The 19,695-nt window shown below is 39.0% G+C and overlaps 2 protein-coding genes across 2 annotated transcripts in view; both read left to right on the forward strand.

The window, feature by feature from the left end:
• The first annotated feature begins 1,716 nt into the window (after window positions 1–1,716).
• On the forward strand, window positions 1,717–8,836 carry LOC127619212 (cytochrome P450 2B4-like). Its single transcript, XM_052092020.1, has 9 exons — window positions 1,717–2,027; window positions 2,203–2,362; window positions 3,257–3,409; window positions 4,657–4,817; window positions 5,121–5,294; window positions 5,408–5,549; window positions 7,152–7,339; window positions 7,489–7,630; window positions 7,720–8,836. Exons 1-9 carry the CDS (start codon window positions 1,833–1,835, stop codon window positions 7,908–7,910), a joined length of 1,506 nt encoding a protein of 501 aa, XP_051947980.1. The 5' UTR covers window positions 1,717–1,832; the 3' UTR covers window positions 7,911–8,836.
• An 822-nt stretch (window positions 8,837–9,658) lies between these two features.
• The window catches only part of LOC127619213 (cytochrome P450 2B4-like), a 54,420-nt gene continuing 44,383 nt past the window's right edge, over window positions 9,659–19,695 (forward strand). Inside the window, exon 1 of the mRNA XM_052092022.1 lies at window positions 9,659–9,886. Coding sequence (XP_051947982.1) covers window positions 9,692–9,886 — 195 coding nt within the window. The 5' untranslated portion in view covers window positions 9,659–9,691. The remainder of the gene's footprint in view (window positions 9,887–19,695) is intronic.

The raw sequence follows: 19,695 nt of genomic DNA on the forward strand, positions 1-19,695 counted from the left end.
AGAAAAGGACAGCGAACACCCCCTACCCCCCAGATAAAATTGCTTACTAACTTTTCTGTGTAAAGTTATATCCAATTTTACAACTTACAATGATGTAATGCTGTACACCCTACAAAAATATGAAATTTAAGATTTAAACAACTTTACATCTCAAATAATAAACACGTTTTAACAGATTAATTAGTGTACACTGATGAGCCAAAACATTATGACCACCTGCCTAATATGCTGTTACACCCTGAAGGTGTCCTGTGGTATTTAGCACCAAGACATTAGCAGCAGTTCATTCAAGTCCTGAAAGTTGCGAGGCGAGCCGCCATGGATCGGACTTGTTGATCAAGCACATCCCACAGATGCTCAATGCGATTGAGATATGGGGAATTTGGAGGCCAGGGCAACACCTTGAACTCTTCATCATGTTCCTCAAACCATTCCCAAACAATATGTGCAGTGTGACAGGGTGCATTATCCTTTTGAAAGAGGACACTGCCATCAGAGTATACCATTGCCATGAAGGGGTGTACCTGGTCTGCAACGATGTTTAGGTAGGTGGCATTGTAGGCTCTTTTTGATGGTGGACAAGGGTCCTCATGGGCTCTCTGACCGGTCTGTGGCTACACAGCCAAATACACAGCATGGTTCGATGCACTGTGTGTTGTGACATTCCTCCCGTAACCATCATTAACATTGTCTGTGACTTGTGCCACAGTAGACCTTCTGTCAGTTAGGACCAGATAGGATAGCCTTCGTTGAGCCTTGGGCACCCAACACCTTGTCGCTGGTTTGTGGTTTGTGCCCTCTCGGACCACTGTCAGTAGGTACTCACCACTGCTGACCGGGAGCAACCCACAAGCCTTGCCGTTTCAGAGATGCTCTGACCCAGATGTCAGGTCTTTACTCTTGCCCATTTTTCCAGCATGCAACACGCTGACTAGAACTGACTGTTCACTTACCATCTAATCTACCCAGACCTTGACATGTGGCCTTGTTAGGAAATTATCAACATTATTTGCTTCACCTGTGAGTGGTCATAATATTTTGGCTCATCAGTGTAAGTGCTTTCATAAAATTACAAGCTTCACATTGCCTTTAAACCCTCTGAACATTGTCTCCATTCACTTCCACTGTAAACTTGATTTTCTTTCATTTTTCTTTTTTTTTTTTTTAAGAATAGGAGGGATGTGTAAAAATTATTTTTGTGGTAATCAGCATTATGCCACAATTGCTGTTGATTAAGCCTAACTTGTATTGAACCTGAAAAATTCCTTTAACATCGACTTTTATTTCTATCCAGAGACACAAACTAGTATGGATGATTTAGGATTTAAAGTAATAAACGAATAAACTTGTTTGAGACCTTCCCTTCCATATTCCTGCAGGCTATTTCCACCACACCATAACAATATTTCTCCCACAGTTGAGCTACATTCAGAAGAGATGTGCATTATTTTGTTCCAAAACTCCACACAGTAGGAGGGCAGGTGCATGAGGTTGCATGAATTAGTCATTAAGTTAATTCTTTCATGCCCTACCTTTGGCATAAGTGTACTATGTTTTTCACCTTTACACACCTTTACAGATCCTGCGGTATCATGGTATGAATAAAGAAGAGATTAGGGATTAGAATTGTCCATTTCCATTGGCTGTTCTGGAATAATCAATCATGCATTTTCTGAAGTCTCCTAGTTTTCTATTGCATGTTTGTTCTTTGCAATGGGTGAACTGATGAACTTTAATCCAAATTGATTCCCTTTCTTCTCTTGTGCTCTGGCTTTATAAAGCACACCAGCCATGTGGTGTATTCAAGTTTATTCTGGAGTGAACCTGTCACCATGTGGACTACTATGAAGAATTTAGACCTGAACTCTGTGGGTCTGTCTCTCTCTTTAGGCTTGATCGTTCTGGTTCTGTATGAGATTATTAGGATTATTTCCTCTAGAGCCAAAACTCCACCTGGTCCAACACCTCTACCTTTTATGGGAAGTTTACCATATTTTGTGACGAAGCCAATGGAATTAATCAGATCGGTGAGTCTTTGCCATGGTCATACTATAGAGGGGCACAGGTCTTAGGTCTTATCTCATGTCCAATATTGTGAAAAATTGCTTTATGTACTCTTGACTGTAAAGTTTACAATATTATATCAGTGTGGAGAGATGTTTTAGTGTAATGCCACTTAGCTGTAAACACTTTTAAGTGCAGATGTCACAGTATGGAGAGATGACTACTGTGTATTTTGGGAGGAAGCCAACGATAGTCCTGAATACAATCCAGATTACCAAGGAAGCCCTGGTCCAGAATGCTTCATCTTTTTCTGGAAGGCCATCTGTGCCACTTATAGACTGGATAACGAAAGGATATGGTCAGTAAAGCATTGTTTAAAAATGTATTTAAAATACTGTACAACCAAATTCAGATGAGTGCTTCAGTCTAAAATGAAATATATTCACATTCCTGCTTTTAAAGTCTATTCCTGCTGTTCTCCTCATAGACTAAGCACGGTACCAATCACACATTTAAAGGAATATTCAGTGTTCAATACAAGTAAAGCTCAATTAACAGAATTTGTGGCATAATGTTGCTTTCAACTTGTCCCACTTTAATAATAAAGAATAAAACACACATAAAAGTTGCAGTAATGTACTTAAAATCAAAGTGAATGGGGCCAGTCTATAAATTCTAAAATCCCATGACTTTAGTGGGATAAAATTGCTTATTATCCTTTAAGTGGCCGAGTACAAGCGGCCGAAATGGGCTTCCTCAGAAGGGTGGCGGGCTTCTCCCTTAGAGATAGGGTGAGGAGCTCGGAGTAGAGCCGCTGCTCCTTTGCGTCAAAAGGAGTCAGTTGAGGTGGTTTGGGCATCTGGTAAGGATGCCCCCTGGCCGCCTCCCTAGGGAGGTGTTTCAGGCACGTCCAGCTGGGAGGAGGCCTCGGGGAAGACCCAGGATTAGGTGGAGAGATTACATCTCCACACTGGCCTGGGAACGCCTCGGGGTCCCCCAGTCAGAGCTGGTTAATGTGGCTCGGGATAGGGAAGTTTGGGGCCCCCTGCTGGAGCAGCTGCCCCCGCGACCTGACTTCGGATAAGCGGTTGAAGATGGATGGATGGATCCTTTAAGTGTAAAGTTATGTCCAATATTCAAACGTTGAGGCATGATCCTAAATTATTTTCTGATGTAAACTTAACTTGTATTTAAGAAATAAAGATACAACCTTTAAAAATATACATCTGCTCTCATATATTTTCTCTCTCAGGTATAATATTTACCTCATTTGGTCACTCTTGGAGGCAACAGAGGCGGTTTGCTCTCCACACGCTCAGGAACTTTGGCCTGGGGAAGAAGTCGGTGGAAGAACGCGTGTCAGAGGAAGGATGTTATCTGGTTGCTGAAATGCTCAAAGCAGAAGGTTTCAGTTGGATTTCATTCATAGTTGTTGATGCATTAAAGGAATACTCCAAGTCCAATACAAGTTGAGCTCAATCAACAGCATTTGTGGCATAATATTGATTACCACAGAAAAGTTTTTTTGACTCATCCCTCTTTTTCTTAAAAATAAAAATTGAGATTTCAGTGAGGCACTTACAATGGAAGTGAATGGGATAATTTTTGGAGGGATAAAAAGCAGAAATGTGAAGATTATAATTTTCTTAAAACACTTACATTAATTCTTCTGTTAAACCTCATGTGTTATTTGATCTGTAAAGTTGTTTAAATCTCATTTCTACCGTAATTTTAGGGTTTTAGGCTTTGTTGACATTACAACGTGATGGCAATAATGTTGTAAAATTGGCTATAACTTGACACAGAAAAGGTTAGTAAGTGATTTTACCACACTAAAATCATGTTAACTTGCATACTCTTTATGTCTTGTGGCTATATATTTGAAACCGTGAGTATTTTAAAGTTTACAGATTGGCCCCTTTTCACTTCTATTGTAAGTGTATTCACTGTTACCCAGATATGTATTTATTTAAAAGAAAAAAAGAAAAGTAGGGGCACGTCAAAATGAATGTTTGTGGTAATCAGTATTATGTCACAAATGCTGACGATTGAGCATAACTTGCATTGAACCTGGAATACTTCTTTATGGCTAATTCACACTGCTCCAAACAATGGATGTTGGATTTTCCACACTAATAAGTTTACAATTGAAAGCACATTGTGTTTACAACATGTATGCCTCTCATCCATACTGAAACAACGTTTTTAACAGATGATGGATCAGATGGCAGCTTTCTTGACCACACCGTACAAAATACTAAACAAAAATGCGAGTCAAAATTGGACCTGTTGGTGCCACTAGAGTGTTTGAGTGACCGACCCCAAAATTGGCATCAGGAAGGTTCAGACCTTCCCCAATCAGATTGCCAAATTTCAAAACTTTTTACCATACGGTTCTGCTTGAAACTCCCTGCCACAAGAATATTAACAGACACAATGGAGTATTGCACCTTGTTTGAATAGGAGCTATACATTGTTTGATCCCTAATGCTCATTTAACCTTAATCTTCTTTACAAAACTAAAAGCTTAACAAATGTTTTTGGAAAAGATGTCTTGCAAAATGAGGGATCGGGATTCTCTGGTATTCTTGTTCAGCAAAAATCTCAAAACATATTTTGACAGAAATTAACACATGGTTTTCTTTGTTGAAGGAAAGCCATTTGACCCACAACATGCCATTCACAATGCAGTTTCTAACATCATCTGTTCCATCATCTTTGGAGATCGCTTTGACTACAATAACAAGCGCTTTGCATACCTTCTGAAAATCCTGAAAAATCACATCATACAGACAGGGTCACTTATTGCACAGGTATGAACAAGCTCCATATATGACTTCCTACACAGATATCTGATATATGGCCATACGCAAATGAACATACACATAAGAAATGTATTGGACTTTATGAATATAGATGTCTTGTGCTGTTCTATTCTCAATGCACGGTTTACCAAACTTGCACTCAAAATTCTGTTGAGTCCTAAAAATTTAAGAGAGTCACTTTGGTTAAAGAGAGTGGTTATCACTCTTGTTCTCAGCTGAACTTGGTGTGAACAGCTGTATGTAGCGCTACTTAACGTGAATGGAATTCAACACAATTTCTTTTTCTTTTAGATTTTTAACTTATTTCCCTTCATCAAGCACTTCCCTGGACCACACCAGAAAATCTACCAGAACGCTGAAAAGTTAAAGGATTTTGTCAGGGAAGCACTTAAAGAACACAGAGAAACTCTGGATGCAAACAGTCCTAGAGACTTCATAGATGCCTACCTGCTGGAGATTGAAAAAGTGAGATATCACCACGATAAACCTCTTTAGAACCATTTGGTCTGGTCTTTGATGGTAGTTTCTTGAAAGGACACGCTTACATACATTTGAGATGCATTTTTTCCTTGAAACAGCAAAAGTCCAATGAGGACTCTACATTTCACGAGGAGAACATGCTGATATCTACAGCTGACCTGTTCTTGGCTGGAACTGACACTACGGGGACCAGCATCAGCTGGGGACTCATCTTCTTGATGGGAAACCAAGATGTACAAGGTGATGTGATCTCTTAGTAGTTGTAGCCATTAGACTTAACATAAACACATGCTAGCATGACACTACTAATTGTTTGCCAACCTTGTCTGTCCAAAGTTATTTCCAATCTTTCAAACTCATCTTTTCATGACCAGTAAAACCCACAAATCACTTTTAACATAGAGCAAACCCCACCAACAGAAATGAGTTAGATACCACATGACCAGAAGTTCATCTAGCTGTAAAATAAAGATGGGTCACGATGGTCAACTAGTCATCCAACAACCAACTTGCCAATTAATGAAGTTGACAAGCATCAATACTTTAATTTAGTGCGCTGATAGCGTACTGTGCTTTAGCTGTTAAACAATTTTCATGGAAAAACCATCGCAGAAAACCTGCATCTTTAAATTCAATCCTTTAAAGCCACATCGCTCCAGCCATATAGATTCAGACAAAAAGCTTTGGCTGTTGCCTTGCGTCCTGCGCTTCATGGTCTCGATACCCCTATATTCTCTTTTTCTCATTTTAGATGTTTAAGAAAGCAATAATGTGTCTTATATGTACACCCCTAAGAAATGTGTCCAAATGAGTTAGCTGAACCCGAAACAGGCCTATATACAGGGATTCCTGAAGACCAATGAGTCAACTAGGCATTCAGGCATCCCAGCGAATAGTTGATTTTGAAAATAAGAAGTTTTTCAGATCCCTACAAGAAAAGTAGTCCCTAGAGTCATGAACACAAACCTGGCATCAAAGCAGCTAATGCAGAGATGACGAGTAGTATTTTCGGCTTTTTCCCTCCCAAAACCCTGTTCCCTACCCCAAACTACCTTGGTACGGGCCCGCTGGCTTTAAATTACATTTCGAAGGATGAAGGAATTATGCCGAATTTGCCAATGGGATCAAGACACGACTGAATGTTTCCAGAGTTGATCACTACTAACACAAGTCGGATGCATCTGGAGTTTATTAAATTTTTCATGCCGGTATCTTGGGGTGTACAACACGAGTAAGTGTTATTTTTTTCCCCTTTATATTTAGTGTATTGTGATTTAAAACATTGAAATATTTTGAAATTTTACTTGCTTGTTTCTTGTTCATCTACAATGGACTTGCACAACAGCTTGAGCCTCTTAAGCAAAGACGACAATGTGCTGTGTGCATCTGTGGGCTAGTTATGAATTAATGTTGTCAGTTAGATCATTGTTCTGTTCTCAAGTCATTGAAAAGCAGGCCAGCAATGAGATTGCTTCTCAGTTTACCTGGCTCTGGCACGAGCAGCACGGTGGACAGGGTGTTTACGGTATGTGTGTGCTGACTGCAATCACACATTCAGGTCTGCCTCCATTCTGGTATACAACTACCACTTTTCACAGTCCAATCAACAACCGATGAATCGCAATACGGAAGTATAGTTGGTCGAAAATGTAATTTTCATGCCAACTTAAAGCCTATTGCTCCCTGGATTTTCTTTGGGAGTGCATTTTTGTGTCCCAGGGACAAGTTGAAAACTGTTTTTTGTGGTAAACGATGACCTGTCATAGTGCAGAAGTTGTTTTTAACCAAAATGTTCTTTTTCTTCCCTTTTTGTCACACAACCTGACTGTTTATAAACTACAGAGCGATGTCATCAAGAGATTGTAGGGGTACTGGGTTACGACCGCTTGCCCAGCATGGATGACCGTGACAAACTACCGTACACATATGCCACTGTTTACGAGATTCAGCGCCATAGTAACATTGTACCTCTTGGGGTGGTTCATGAAACTACTCAGGCTGTAAAACTACGAGGATACAACATTCCTAAGGTAATGAATGGAGCATGAATGGATTGATAAATCTAATATAAGTCAATTTAGTGGCCTGTGCTGTTTGTCTATATCGAAAACTGTCTCTAAAGATGGTATTACCTTAAGTTCTTTCCTTTAATTAAAAACATGCTCCTTTGTCCTTCCAGGAAACTCAGATAATGACTAACCTGACAGCAATTTTAAGCGATAAGGAGCACTGGAAGTTTCCACACACATTTAACCCAGAGAATTTCTTAGATGATAACGGACATTTCTACAAAACCGAGTCTTTCCTACCTTTCTCCTTAGGTGAGTCACCTATATGTGGCTAATCTGCAGATGTGACCATGAGTAAAAGCAACTATATTGATTGTGTTTACTGTATTTCCATTCATCAGGTCCAAGGGTCTGTCTCGGTGAGACCCTGGCGAAGACGGAGCTCTTCATCTTCATCACTTCTCTTCTACAGCGGATTCATTTCTCATGGCCACCCGGTGAAAAGCGCCCAGACATGGATGGGATTTTTAGTGTCGTTCGCTCTCCTCAGCCATTCAACATCCTCTGCCATAGCAGAGATTCCAAAGAGTGATCATCAATAACTTTTACAAAGTCTTTATAGCATTTATTATCCTAAAGTTTCCATAGATTTCTAGGCATAGACATTGTTTTGCAGGGTGAATCTCACCAAACCTGTTAAGCATTAAAAAAAGTAAAGAACAAAATGTCTTTTGTTTTCTTATTTAGTACTGGCATTAAGAAGCTGCATTATTACATTTTTGTTTTTTTCATTAGATTGATCTCATAACTGGCATTTATATTGTTATATGACTGTTATTCACCATTGCAACAATAAAATACTTGATAAATGTCTGCTGTGATGTAACCACATTGTTACGGTTAACATTGTAAATTCTCTCAATGTAATATCTCAAGTGACATACAAGTGAATACAAACAAGCCTTTACAGGTCTAAACCATTTGTATATCTGGCAGGTATTGTTATTAATAAGGTTGAGCCGTAACACTTCCTAACCAGGTGCTTTTGACAAAGAAAACCATGTGAACTAAAGTTGAGTTGCCTCAGTTGCATCTTTTTGAGCATTCTGATGGTCATGGCACTATATGCACATAATGTATATTCCCAACAACAACAAAAGATCTATTCAAGTCAAGCACCTTTTTAAATTAGGTGTCTATAACAACTATGTATTTAAGCATTTGATACAATGTAGTTATTATGTACATATGTGTTGTTGCATTGCACCTACATTTAAAGAACCTGCATTTAATTACATCTGCAGTTACACTGATAACCCCCAACCCTTACCCTAAACCATAACCCCAACCCAACCTAATCCATACCCTAATCCATAACTGTACTCCTAAACCTACCTGTACAGTACCTTAACCTCAGTAGCAGCAAATGTGAATCTTGTGAGAATTTGGCAGAAAAACATGTAGTTACGCAGTAAATACTGTATATTGTATTGTATGTTCTAAAAATAAAAACACAAGTTCTTGTGTCTAAAAGGAGTAAACTATCATTTTGCCAGAGATTTAAAAAAAATACAAATTATAGCATCATGAGAAAATATATATTGTACAACACCTGAGTCGCACAGTTCATACACTCTCTGTATTTCACAATTATTTTGTGATGTGTGCTTGATCACATCCAAGAGTACAAGAAGTGCTATTGCGTTCTTTAAAAATATAAATAATTTTACAATATATATATTTTTAAATACAATACTTTTTAATGATAGTTAAAGGGTTCTTTCAAAAAAAGTTTGGTCGTATGATATATTCATTAATTGTTTTGTGGTCATCATGTGGATAATGGAGAAAATGGTTCAGATTAGTAATGGTCACCTTCCATAGAGGATAACCATTGTAAATAATAGGTACTGTCCACTCTGGTCCTGTTCTGGAAGATAATGACAATGGGGAGAGTGACGGGAGAGTGACTGGCTGAGTGCCAAATCATTGCAGTCTCACCACATTATGAATGGACTACAAGATAATTATCCAGTGATGAAATATGGAAATAGAGGTTGCATCAAGTAGTCATGCTTTACCTTTGACATAATTACTCTGTTTCACACCTTAACAGACCTGCTGTATCATGTCAATTATTTAAGAAAAGATTAGGGAAAAGCATTTTCCATTTCCATTGGCTGTTCTGGAGTTTAGGTTCACATTCATAGTATTAGAGTAGAGTCATTTATTTGCAAGTCACCCAGTCTTTGCAGCAGGTTCATTCTTCTTTGCCATGAGTGAACTTCTGACCTTTGATCCATTCTAGTTTGACTTTATAAAGCACACCAGCCGTGCAGCGCTTTTGTGTTTATCCTGCACGAAACTGTCATCATGTGGACAACTCTAATCAGTTTAGACCTGATCTCTGTGGGTCTGGCTCTGTCTCTGGGCTTGATCTTTCTGGTTCTGTCTGAGTTAATCAGGATTATTTCCTCTAAAGCCAAAACTCCACCTGGTCCAACACCTCTGCCTTTCGTAGGAACAATACCATATTTTGTGATGAAGCCAATGGAATTCATTAGATCGGTGAGTCTCTGATCATACTACGGGTACAGGGCTTGATCTTTGGTCTGTTTTCATGCGCAAATTTGTGGGAAAATGTGCACTTTGAAATTTGTAGTATAAACACTATTATACAACTGTGAAAAAAAATCTTAGTTTGACGTTAGTTGATAGTTAGAAATGTATTTAGTTGCTTTGAAGTATTGTAAACACATTTCTGAGCAGCTGTCACAGTATGGAGTGATGACCACTCTGTAATTTGGGAGGAAGCCAACGATAGTCCTGAATACAATCCAGATCACCAAGGAAGCCCTGGTCCAAAATGGTTCATCTTTTTCTGGAAGGCCGCCTCTGCCAGTTCTAGACTGGATAACGGATGGATATGGTCTGTAGCACATTATTCTGAAGATGTTTTTTAACAAATCCAAATTTAGGTAATATTACTTGAAAATAAAATGAAATAATATATATATATATTTATTGCACTTTAAATTCAGTGGTTATATATACAGCCCAAGAAGGTGCATTGTTCACCTGTTGTTGTTGTTGCAGCGGCGGGCCGTGCATTTAAAGTCAGTGTGATTCATGCCATTAAGAAATCACTGTTTCACAATGAATAAGACACCCTATGCCTTTGGCCATCATACATTATATCACAGCTGACCTTTTAAAAACACGTCCACGCACGAAAGCCAGAACTTGAAATGACACTTAATGCAACATGACTGTTTTGTGAAATGAATATCTCCCACACAGACATTCAAAAATCATAATTTTTCATATGAATCTATCATGGAGGTCTATAATACCTGGAAAAATCTATCTAATAATATTTGCAATTTAAATGTTGCTAGCAATACATTTCGTTTCATCAGGGTACACGGTTATGCTGTGTTCCATTCAAGTTGGATGTGGGATATTCCTACTTTATATCTCCGACCATAAATGCATTCCATTCCCCAATATTCGAAACGGCAACAGTTAGCTTAGCTGGGGTTTGAATCTCATTAGAGATGTCAACCTAGCAACCAAACTGATAAACAATGCTGCAGCACTAGCACTTTTCCAGCTACGAGCCTGTTTCTTTCCACCACCTCTGACCTTGCATCCTCACCTGCATGTTTTCCGCCAAGTACATTAGAAATACATACATCGTGTGTCTCGATGAAACTACATTCAGCTATTCAGGTTCTGTGAGATCATTCTGGTTGTTTTCTGCACGTCCTTCAAGGGAACATCGCTGGTCTGTTGATCACAGCATGCTGGCTAACCTAGCCAGGTCAGCTAGCACCAAATCCGGTAAAAACAATCTGACATTTGGTCTATTTCACATCCGCTCACCAACAAAGTATACAACCCTGTGAATGATCATAAGTTTGACTTTTTCTGTTTAACAGAGACATGGCAACAACCAAACGATTGTTCCGGTGAGGGAGTCAGCCCAATGGCCAGTCCACCCCTGAGCGGCCCCCAGTGTGTTGGCCCACCGGGAAAATTCCATATTACCACTCCAGTCCTGTTTCAGTCCATCGCTTTACAAATAAACGGGTCAACACCTACTATTCTAGCCACTGTGTATCATCCTTTTAAGATGGATAATAATTTCTTAAGTGAATTCTCTTCATTTATAACTTGTTTTATGTTCTTTGTCTCCTATTGTAATACTGTTAGGATAATTTAATACACACGTGGATAATCTGAAATGTGGCCTCACAAAGGACTTCCTATCATGTCTGGACAGCTTTGGACTCCAGCAGTTCATTGATTTTTCTACTCATACCAGAGGACATACTCTTGACCTTGTCTGCTGTTCTGGTGTAATACCTATTAACTGTACTGTATTAGATTTATCTATATCGGATCACAAATTAGTATCTTTCAATGTTGATCTAATGGTATCGAAAGTGAATGTATGTCGTGACATCTCATTTCTTAATATTAAGAATATTGATTTATCTGTGCTCTCGAATCATCTTGATAATCTATAAATTAATGAAAATGTAACTACTGTTGATGAAATGGTCTCCCATTAAAATGGCAGTCTTCTAAATACCCTGGACAATCAAGCACCTTTAAATGCATGTACAGTTAATTTTTCTCATTCTGCACCATGGTACAGCCCTGAATTACGTCAGCTTAAAGCCCATGGTCATTGCTAAGAATGTCTTCATATCAAAACTGGTCTTAATATCCACAAAAGCATGTATGATGACCATATGCTATTATATAAAGGAATCTCTTCTTTAGGCAAAATCTTACCATTAAACTAATCTAATTAGGTCTGCTGATGCTGGACTTCTGTCTATACTCATTCTTTTTGATTTAAGCGCAGCTTTTGACACTATCTCACACAACATCATTTTAGAGAGAATAGTATCTATTGGTATTAGTAGCACTTGTCTTGTTTGGTTAAAATCTTATCTCTCTGGTCACACTCAGTTCATTAAATTGAACAATTTTAGTTCACAGTGCTCTCCAGTTACTACTGGTGTTCCACAGGGATCTGTCTTGGGGCATTTATTATTTATATCTATCTTCCTCCTCTCGGCTATATTTTTAGGAAATTTGGAATCAACTTTCACTGCTATGCAGATGACACCCAGATCTATCTGTCCACCAAGGCAAATTCTTCTCCCCCACCGTCTTCCCTTCATAACTCTTTACTTGAAATACAAGTATGGTTCTATTGTAACTCTCTCCAACTCAATAGTAATAAAACGGAGGTTCTTCTTGTAGGTTCAAAGTCTAATCTTGCCAAATCAAAAAGTTTTGCTCTGACCTTTGACAATTCAACTGTCCTTCCCTGTTTGAAATTTAAGAGTCTGGGTGTCATTCTGGATAGCTCTCTTTCTTTTGAAGCTCATGTAAATAATATTACCCGGTCTGCTTATTTCCACTTGCACAACATAAATCGTCTTCGCCCCTCCATCTCAACTCACAATACTGCCAATCTCATACATACTCTGGTCATGTCCCGTTTGGATTATTGTAATTCCCTTCTATTTGGTCTACCACAAAAACTTCAGCATAATTACAGCTGGTACAAAACTCAGCTGCAGGGATTATTTCACAAACCCCTAACTCTGTCCATATAACTCATATTCTCCAACAACTTCATTGGCTCCCTTTTATATTTCGTATTTATTTCAAGATTCTGTTATTGACCTTCAAGGCTCTTCATAGCCTAGCACCTTCCTATCTTCTCGATCTTCTTCATATATATTCTCAGCATTTAACACCCCCACAGGGCATTATGAATATCAAGTTATGTCCTTCGGACTCACAAACGCCCCGGCTGTGTTTCAGGCATTGATCAACGACATCCTTTGGGACATGCTCAACAAATTTGTGTTTGTTTACATAGATGATATTCTTATCTTCTCAGAGTCCTTGCACAAACGCAATGGGCATGTTCAGAAGGTTCTCAGTCACCTCCTCGATAAACACTTGTTCATCAAACAGAGAAGTGTGAATTTCATGTGTCCACAGTGCAGATCCTAGGATTCATCATCAGCCCGGACAACATTCAAATGGATCCTAAGAAAGTCCAGGCCGTTACTGATTGGCCCACCCCCACCTCAGTGAAGGACGGTTCCTAAGATTTGCTAATTTTTACCGTAAGTTTGTGTGCAACTTTAGTGTTGTAGCAGCTCCTCTTATATTTCTAACTAAGGGTAAAAGTTCCAAATTCATTTGGAGTTCTGAGGCCGATGATGCATTCTGCTAACTGTTTGTTTTTTTCCTAAGCTCTGTCCATTCTCAGGTCCTCCAGTGGGGTCACAATTCACGCCTTACCTGCCATCCTGGCTCTGCATGGACACTTGAGTTCCTCCTTAGAAAGTTTTGGTGGACTACCATCAAGGAGGATGTCCGGGCATTTGTTGCTGCATGCCCAACATGTCCATCGATGGCCCTGGTCTCACCTCTCTATGGACTTTGTTACTGGCCTCCCATCGTCCCAAGGTAACACCACCATCCTTGTTATTGTTGATAGGTTCTCTAAGGCATGCATATTTATCCCCTTGCCTAAGCTACCCTCTGCCGAAGAGGCTGCAGAGATAATTATTAACCACGTGTTCAGAGTCTTTGGAATTCCACAGGACATAGTCACGGATAGAGGTCCGCAGTTCTTCTCTCGTTTCTGGTGTACCTTCTGTCAACAGCTAGGGACGACAGCAAGTTTGTCTTCTAGCTACCACCTGGAGTCCAATGGCCAAACTGAGAGGTTGAACCAGGATTTAGAGACCACTATGAGGTGTATGGTGTGAATAATCCTAGCACCTGGGCATCCTTCATCATGTGGGCTGAGTATGCTCATAATATTCTGTGTTCATCTGCCACTGGGATGACTACATTTGAGTGCCAATTTGGATTCGTCCCCCCACTGTTCCTAGATCAAGAGCAGGAAGTTGGGGTTCTTTCGGCATGATTCTTTGTTCGGCGCTGCCACCTAACCTGGAGGAAGGCTCGGCACAAACTTCTCCAGGTGTCTCAGCAGTATCAGCGTCAGGACAATCATTGTCGCCGACCAGCACCTACCTTGCGCCTGGGCCAACGGGTGTGGCTTTCGACAAAGAACCTGCCTTTGCGAATGGAGTCCTGCAAACTGGCCCAGCGTTACATTGGCCCATTCCGCATTGCAAGGACAGTAAACCCTTTTACTTACCATCTATACTTGCCCAGGTCTCTAAGAATTCATCCCAGTTCCCGCAGTCAAACCTCTTCCTCCGCCTCGCATTATTGGAAGCCAGCATACACGGTCCATTGAATACTGGACTCTCGACAAGTAAGGAGGTCTCTTCAGTATCTGGTGGACTGGGAAGTCTATGGTCAAGAGGAGCCCTCATGTGTCCCTTCCCGGGACATCCTGGACCCTGAGTTAATCAGGGAGTTTCAAGCCCATTGCCCTTATTGTCCTAGAAGGAGCGTCAGGATCTAACAGGGGTCCTGTTAGATTTATGGACTATTTTGGCCACTGTGTTTCATTTCAGTTTCCTACCATTGTATCATGTGTTATTGTTCTCATCTGTGCCTCATTTTCTGTGAGTGTATTTAAGTTGCTCTGTTCCTCTGTTCTTTGCTCGGTGTTTGATATGTTGAGACCAACCTCTCCAGTCTTTTGGTAAATACCTCTTGTGATTGTCTCTGGATTCTTTTGCTCTGTTTTATTTTCTGACTTTGCCTTTTGTTGTCCAAATTTTTCTTTTGAAGTTTAATTTTTTTGGGAAACACTAATTTACACTTTGAGGTTTCTAGACCTTTTTTGGATTTTTGTATTGACTCCTTGGAACTATTTGGAGTTTCTATTTTGGAATTACTTTACCATTTTTGCATTGAATTTTTTGAACATTTTGGGATCTTTTGTTGGTATTACTTTATAATTTTTTTTAATTTGACTCTTTGGAATGTTTTTTGAGTCTCAGTTTTTAATTACTTACTGGATTGTTTTGAAATTACATTCTGAACTAATTAAAAAGACATTTAGTGTATTTCCTAACTGAGTTCTAATTTCTGCAACTGGGTCCTCCGCCTTCTCCTACATTCAGCCCTCACAGTCTAGTTCAAACCTTGGTCCTTACACATATTTTCTCTGTCGAAGGCAAGATATTTGACCCTCAACATGCCATTCAGAATGCAGTTTCCAACATCATCTGTTTCATTGTCTTCGAAGATCGCTTCGACTATGATAACAAGCGCTTTGAATACCTTCTGAATATTCTGAAAGAAAACATCATACAGTCAGGGTCACTTATTGCACGGGTACGAACAAGCTTCAAATATGTTCTTTGGACGGTTGTTTACTAGCAGCTAGACTTTTTAAAAACTGAACACTTGAGGAGGATGATTCATACTTGCAGTGTTTCAAATATTATTTTTTTTTTAAATAGTCTTATTATATTCAGTGCCTCTGAGTTTAACTCTTTAAACTCATTTACTAGGTGTAAACTGCTGTTGACATTTTTTTATCGTTGTCTGTTTAAACCAACAGCATATAGCCATAGCTTTTCTTTCTTTCAGATATTTAACTTGTTTCCCTTCATCAAGCTCTTCCCTGGGCCACACCAGAAAATCTACCAGAATGCTGAAGATTTAAAGGGCTTTATCAGGGAAGGAGTTCAAGAACACAGAGAAACTTTGACCCAGACAACCCACGAGAGGATGCCAACCTGCTGGAGATTGAAACTGTACAGAAACTGTACAGTCTGGTCTTTGATGGTACAGTTTCTTCATTTGACATAGGGAGACATTTTTAAGTTCTTTACAAAAAAAAGTTGTAAATTTGAGATAAAAATAAAAAATATTTTTTAAGTCCAATGATGATTCCACATTTCATGTGTAGAACATTTTGATGTCAACAGCTGACATGTTCTTGGCTGGAAATGATACCACTTTAAACACTATCAGATGGGGACTCATCTGCTTGATGCAAAACCAAGATATACAAGGTGATAAATACTTATACAGCTATATATGTATAGCCATTACTACAAACATTAGAGTCAAGTGTGTGAGAATCATTATATCCAATCTTTTAAACTCATCATGCCATGACCAGCTCAACACAGTAGCTATTCATAAAGCCCTTTTTACTAAATGGAAACTCCTCCCACATGAAATAAGTAGGTAACACATGTCTAGAATATCTATCTAGAAAATAGGGAATAGTTGCACTCTGTATACTTGTTTTTGAACACATGAACTTGACTGATCAGGGCCAGGTGACCTTCAAACCATCCTTAATATACAGGAATTCTTAACACCAATTAGTTGATTAGTCTAAGCTTTATAGTCAATCCATTGACTTCCACGGTAAAAGCATCCTTACGAAAATCTCAAGTTCATGGCATATTTGACCTAGACTTGCAGCAAATTCGCCACTGATCATTTTCACAATGCAATTTAGTTTTTTGGCAAATGTGCGGCAAATTGTCCATTGTTGTTGATGTTCAACACTATCAGTGTAGAGCTGCAAACTTCTGGCAAACATTTGCGGCCAATTTAAAACCTAATCTGCATGTGAAAATAAAAAGGGGCATATTTGATGCAACTTTGCGGTAAGTTTGCTGATAGTTTACATTTTTTGCAATTTAGTGCCTGAGGGATAGATGCTGTTGATTGACCTTAAGTTATATTTAACTCAAAATATTCTTTGAATTCCATTTTTGTCCCACAATTCTATGTTTTATAAAATACAGATCGATGCCATGAAGAAATAGTTTGGGTGCTGGGTTACGACCGCTTGCCCACTATGGATGACTGTGAGAAACTACCGTACACGTATGCCACTGTTCATGAGATTCAGCGCTGTTGCAACATTGCACCTGCTGGTGTGATTCATGAAACGACTCAGCCCACAAAATTGCAGGGATACAACATCCCCAAGGTAATGAATGCAAGATGGATGGATAGATTGCTTGTTGTTTCCTACCTTTCTCTTTGGATGAGTCACTTGTTTGTGACAATAATAAATCAAATATGACCAAGAGTCATTTTAACTAGGCAAATGTTGACTTTTCATCTTCATCGCTTCTCTTCTACAGCGGATTCATTTCTTATGGCCATCTGGTGAGCAATGGCCAGACATGGATGGGATTGTCAGTGTGGTTCTCTCTCCTCGGACATTCAACATCATCTGCCACAGCAGAGCTTCCAAAGAGTGATCATCAGTAACTTGTTCAACATCTTAAGAATGTTTTAGGATTCCGTAGCTAGTTTAAGTTTAGATATAGTTTTGAAACTAACATTTAAATAAATAGTTGAATAGTTGAAGCCTATTTTAATTTCTTGATCGTTATGTCTTATATCTTCGTTGTTTTGTTTGTCTTCTTGTTATATCTTTATCAAGGGAACATGACGGATTATAAAATTTTTTACATATTTTTAAACAAGCAAAATAAAACTCATCTGCTCTCTCGGAGGTCTCTGCCTTTTCATTATATGTCCTCCATGCCATAGTTTTTTATGTGGGATATTAATTTGTTGTCAGGACGACTGTATTGAAAGAGTTATGTAGTGCTAAAATTCCTTCCTATAATGAGAAATGAGAAAAGGAAAAAGCAGGCAAAATAAAATTGAATTGAATTGAAAAAAAAAAAACATTTTGTATTTCATTTTAAAAACATTGATTTAGTGTAATAAAATGGTACAACTGTCATGGAACCACGAAAAAAGCGCCCTAAAGGAATTGCATCCAGTCACAAGTAAAACCGGAATACCCATTGGAACGAAATGTAGAAATCAAGCGTTGCTTGAGGTTGCATCAGATGGACGGTTGGATTGATAGATAGATAACCTCATTTATAATATGTTATGGCTTAATGGTTGAAGATCATTTCAGCACTGTGGTGGTATCATATTACAGTAATAGTATCAGGTGGTAAGGCCATGGTACTTTGATATATAAATTGGTACTGAATAATCTCCACATTTATATACCATGATATTGCTACACCAGTGTACTTTAAAGAAACCTGTATTGCATGAGATTGCATCAGATAATATAATCTTGACTGAATGCTTCCCTGCCGTACCTTTGACATAGTTGTTCCTACTGTATTTTTCACCTTTACAGACATCTTGCATCATATCATTAATGAAGAAAGGATTACAGAGTAGAATTGTCTGTTCTCATTGGCCGTGATGCATTTTAGTTTCATGGAAAAGTGACTTTCATGGAAAGGAATATTTCACCTAAGATGTATTGGAGTTTCTTTCTTCATCAAAACAGAATTTAAGATTTTTAGGATTTTATTTCAGGCCTCCTCCTTTAAACAATGCAAATTAATGTACTCCATTTTTTTAACTGCATATTTAGGGTGCATTAAAATAATCCACACGACTCCAGTCGACAAATAAAGTTCTTCTGAATCCAAAAGATTGATTATTGTTTTTAAACAAAACAATACTTATATACTTTTTAACTACAAATGTTCACTTACATACACCTCTGTGACGAGCGCTCATGAGAGGGATGATGTAAACTCGTTGGAAATTGAGTAAATTCACTTGCATTGTTTAAAGGAGGAGGCCTGAAATGAAATCCTAAAAATCTTAAATTCTGTTTTGATGAAGAAAGAAACTCAGATACATCTTGGATGGATTAAATTATCCACAAACTGTATCAAACTGTAAAGTAGTCAATTATTAATTTACTAAAGTAGCCCAGACGTTTGTCGAATGTTTCTTCCTCTGAAGTGAAACTGTTGTGGAGGTAAGAGAGGACCCAAGAGCGATGTAACAGAAATGTGGTTCTTTAATGAAAGTTCTTAGCAACACAAAAATGAACACAAAATCTTCTCCTTGAGAGGCAAAGGTTAACACAAACAACCCGCAGAGTGGGCGATGAATAAAGGAAGCTTCTTCTGAGCTCTTAGCGAGTGTCCCTTAGGCAGCAGCCGGGGGTTGCAGTGTTGCGCCGTCAGGCTGTAGACTCCCCTGGGGTAGACAGGGATAGAGGCGAGACCGTGGGGACCAGACTTCTGGCAGCACGGGGCGAACTGAACAGAACACAAATATATCCAGGTAATTAACGGAGAAAAGAGCGAAGAGAGGCGGATGCCAATAGGACAGGACTGGACAGCGACAAGTAGACAACGGTTTGTTTCAACGTGTGAAACTCAAGTGAGACTCAGACAACGTCAACAGCGAAAGCAGAGAAAGAAGTAGAGATCTAAATCAGCGGGAAGCAGGAACAGGTGGGAAGAGAATTAGCGGAGAATTAAGGGGAGATGAGGAGCAGCTGGTGGAAGAGGGAAAGGGAGAGAAGTAACCTAAAAGGGCCAGCAGATGGCGAAAGAGTAGAGGGAAAAAACAAGAACAACACATATTATGAC

Source organism: Xyrauchen texanus, chromosome 25 (genome assembly GCF_025860055.1).
Source record: "Xyrauchen texanus isolate HMW12.3.18 chromosome 25, RBS_HiC_50CHRs, whole genome shotgun sequence".
NCBI classification, from domain to species: domain Eukaryota; kingdom Metazoa; phylum Chordata; class Actinopteri; order Cypriniformes; family Catostomidae; genus Xyrauchen; species Xyrauchen texanus.